This window comes from Penaeus vannamei, chromosome 1, assembly GCF_042767895.1.
Source record: "Penaeus vannamei isolate JL-2024 chromosome 1, ASM4276789v1, whole genome shotgun sequence".
Taxonomy (NCBI): Eukaryota; Metazoa; Arthropoda; class Malacostraca; order Decapoda; family Penaeidae; genus Penaeus; species Penaeus vannamei.
The window spans coordinates 17306776-17309275 of record NC_091549.1 but is presented as its reverse complement, the minus strand read 5'-3'; the positions used below and the strand labels follow the sequence as shown (position 1 = coordinate 17309275).

At 33.5% G+C, this 2500-nt stretch overlaps 1 protein-coding gene across 9 annotated transcripts in view; it reads left to right on the top strand.

Annotated features, from left to right (window-relative positions):
• LOC113805461 (mitochondrial ribosome-associated GTPase 2) overlaps positions 1-2500 on the top strand; it is a 19757-nt gene that overhangs the window by 11161 nt on the left and 6096 nt on the right. For 5 of the 9 annotated variants that reach the window (XM_070118792.1, XM_070118971.1, XM_070118918.1 and 2 more), the window contains one exon: positions 1-1126. This exon is cut by the window's left edge and continues 496 nt beyond it. In XM_070118792.1, coding sequence (XP_069974893.1) covers positions 1-913 — 913 coding nt within the window. In that variant the 3' untranslated portion in view covers positions 914-1126. Of the gene's footprint in view, positions 1127-1409; positions 1767-2500 lie in introns of those variants that run through there. The other 4 variants (XM_070119306.1, XM_070119129.1, XM_070119254.1 and 1 more) reach the window with 1 other exon arrangement.

Sequence of the window (2500 nt, the reverse complement as noted above, 5' to 3'; positions counted from 1 at the left end):
GCCATGCTATGTTGCTTGTAAGCTGGAGAAAGTTGGCTTTAATGATTCAAATACTTTGATTGGATGCATATCAAAATTGATAAAGGATAGCTGTGCTCTCAGTTTTCACACATGCATCAGTGAAATAATTTTATTAGAAAATATGAGTTTGAAAGATATTTCAGAATACTTTGGTACCTTCAAAAAGTTGGAAGTAGACAGTGAGGTTGATCTATATCATTCATGCAAATTAAGTAAATCAAAAGTTTTTCAAATTGAACCATTGCTAATATTTATTTCACACAGAAAGAAATTAGATTTACAAGATTTAATTCAAGAAGAATTATATATGAATATACATAATACAAATAAAGGTTTTACCCCAAAAGCAAAACACATTGTATGGAAAGATGTTGTGGAGATACCATTTGCACATCAGGAAAGTAACATGAACAGCAGAGACCGATCAATTACTCTACCTTCAGAGAGTGAAAGTTATTGTAAGAGTTTATTTATTTTCAACATATCGACAATAGCCAAGGCATATTTTGAAGTAGACCTAGATGAACTCTGGGCAGATGGACAGAAAGTCAAGGTAGAGAATGATTTAATCATGTATTCACCAGCAAGTCTGTGTCCCCTTGAGTATACTTATGACCTTAGTTTCTGGGAGACCCGAGAGAGTCTGACAACTGTACATGATGAATTTGACCCATGTAAACTAGAGATCATCATTAACAATGTAGCTCAGGAGAGTTTAGTGAGCTATACACTTTTAAGCACTTATAATGATTCACTAACCTCTAGGAAAAGTTACACATACCGAATAAAGTACAGGTGTTTTTCATATGCATTATCAGATACATTAGCTAAGACAATTCACTGTGAAATAGGAAAGAAACTGGAACAGCTAATGGGAGTGGAGGTTCGGTAGCAGAATTTTTTCTTTGTGTATGACTTAATTGCAAATAAAAAGATTTGAATAGTAATTGTATCCTATAGTCATTTTAATTTATTTATATTATTTAAAGATGATGTTGAAGTTTTTGTACAGGTGTTATGAATTTAAATAGTGAAAGTCATACTATACTGTTGTTGAAATGTTGATAAAGCTGGCATGAAATTTTAAATATATTTTGATGCAGTATTTGGAAATAATCAATTACCCTGAAGTGAAAGAACTAGATTTCTGTTATATGATATTATATTAGTATTATTTTTAGAATTAATGTGATAAATTGAGTTAGTGCTCAATACTGAAGTGGTAGGTCTATTCGTTATGTAGTTTCTGTTTTAAAGTAGTTTTTGTTTTTAATTTTTGTGATTTTATATGTTTTATGTAATAATAATCAAATAAATGAGTAAACATTTTGAGCTTTCCCCATCTTCCAGCCATCATCATGTAACCACAACTTTCTTCTTTTTCACAGATTTTTTGAAGAAAACATATTATGCATTGAGAAGTGTCTGGAATGGCATCAGTGGCCCTGCATTGTGTTCTTCCGGGAAGACTTTTTAGCTGGACACGTCTTCGGGAAGTCCACAGTCTAGTGAAGCAGCAGATCAGGTCCTGCTCTTCAGTTAATTACACAAGGCCAGCTGATCCTGTGCCTGCTAATACAGCTGCAAGTCCTAAGGAAACAGATTGGTCATCTGCTAGTGGTGACAAAGAGTGGAAAGTCTTGGCTCAAGATTTTTTAAGGAAATTGAGCAAACAACCACATGTTAATCTAGAGGACAAGTATGTACCACTAAAGAGCAGTAAAAGCAAGTCTGAGGCTACAAAGGTGAGTTTGTGTTGAGGATATTTTTTTAAAGAAAAGAATATAAAGATATATGTAGGTGTGTGTCTGTATCTGACTGTCGCTCTGTCTTTGTCTTTGTGTTTATGTATATGTGTGTATTACTTTTTGAATTGATCCACTCTTGTTCCTCTTTCACTAAATATAAATTTAACCATATTAGAATTCACTGTCCCTGAGTTATAACTGTAGAGTATAACTATGTCAACATGCATTCTTTTTTCCTCCAGTTCCATAGAGTGATTTTCTCTAGTCTTTCTTTATAAGGCCTATCCTTTTAAGTTGGCATCCATCTTGTGGCTGCTCTTCAGACTTATTCCACTTAATCTATGTCCTTTAATTAGGGTCTCCATACCACTGCAGGTCATAAAGATGATTGTCTTTATCATATCTTCAGAAGTGTGTGTATAGATGTGTGTATTTACTTTTGCATGTATGTAAACATGTTGATCTATATGATGTGGTTGTGTCTATAATGAAATAACTAAAGTAATCTGAATTACATACACTAAGTAATTTACAGTATTCTTATTGACACCACTATGGATTGGTAAGATGTGTCTTGCATTTGTGTACCCAAACTGGGCTGTGGTAGATGTTAGGAAGAGCATTCAAAGATAGAACTGCCAACACCAAAAACACAGTAAACAGGGACTCTTAGGTATAAAAATGGATCAGCAAGTGCACAGTATTCATTGCTCTTTGTAGTTTTACTCTTT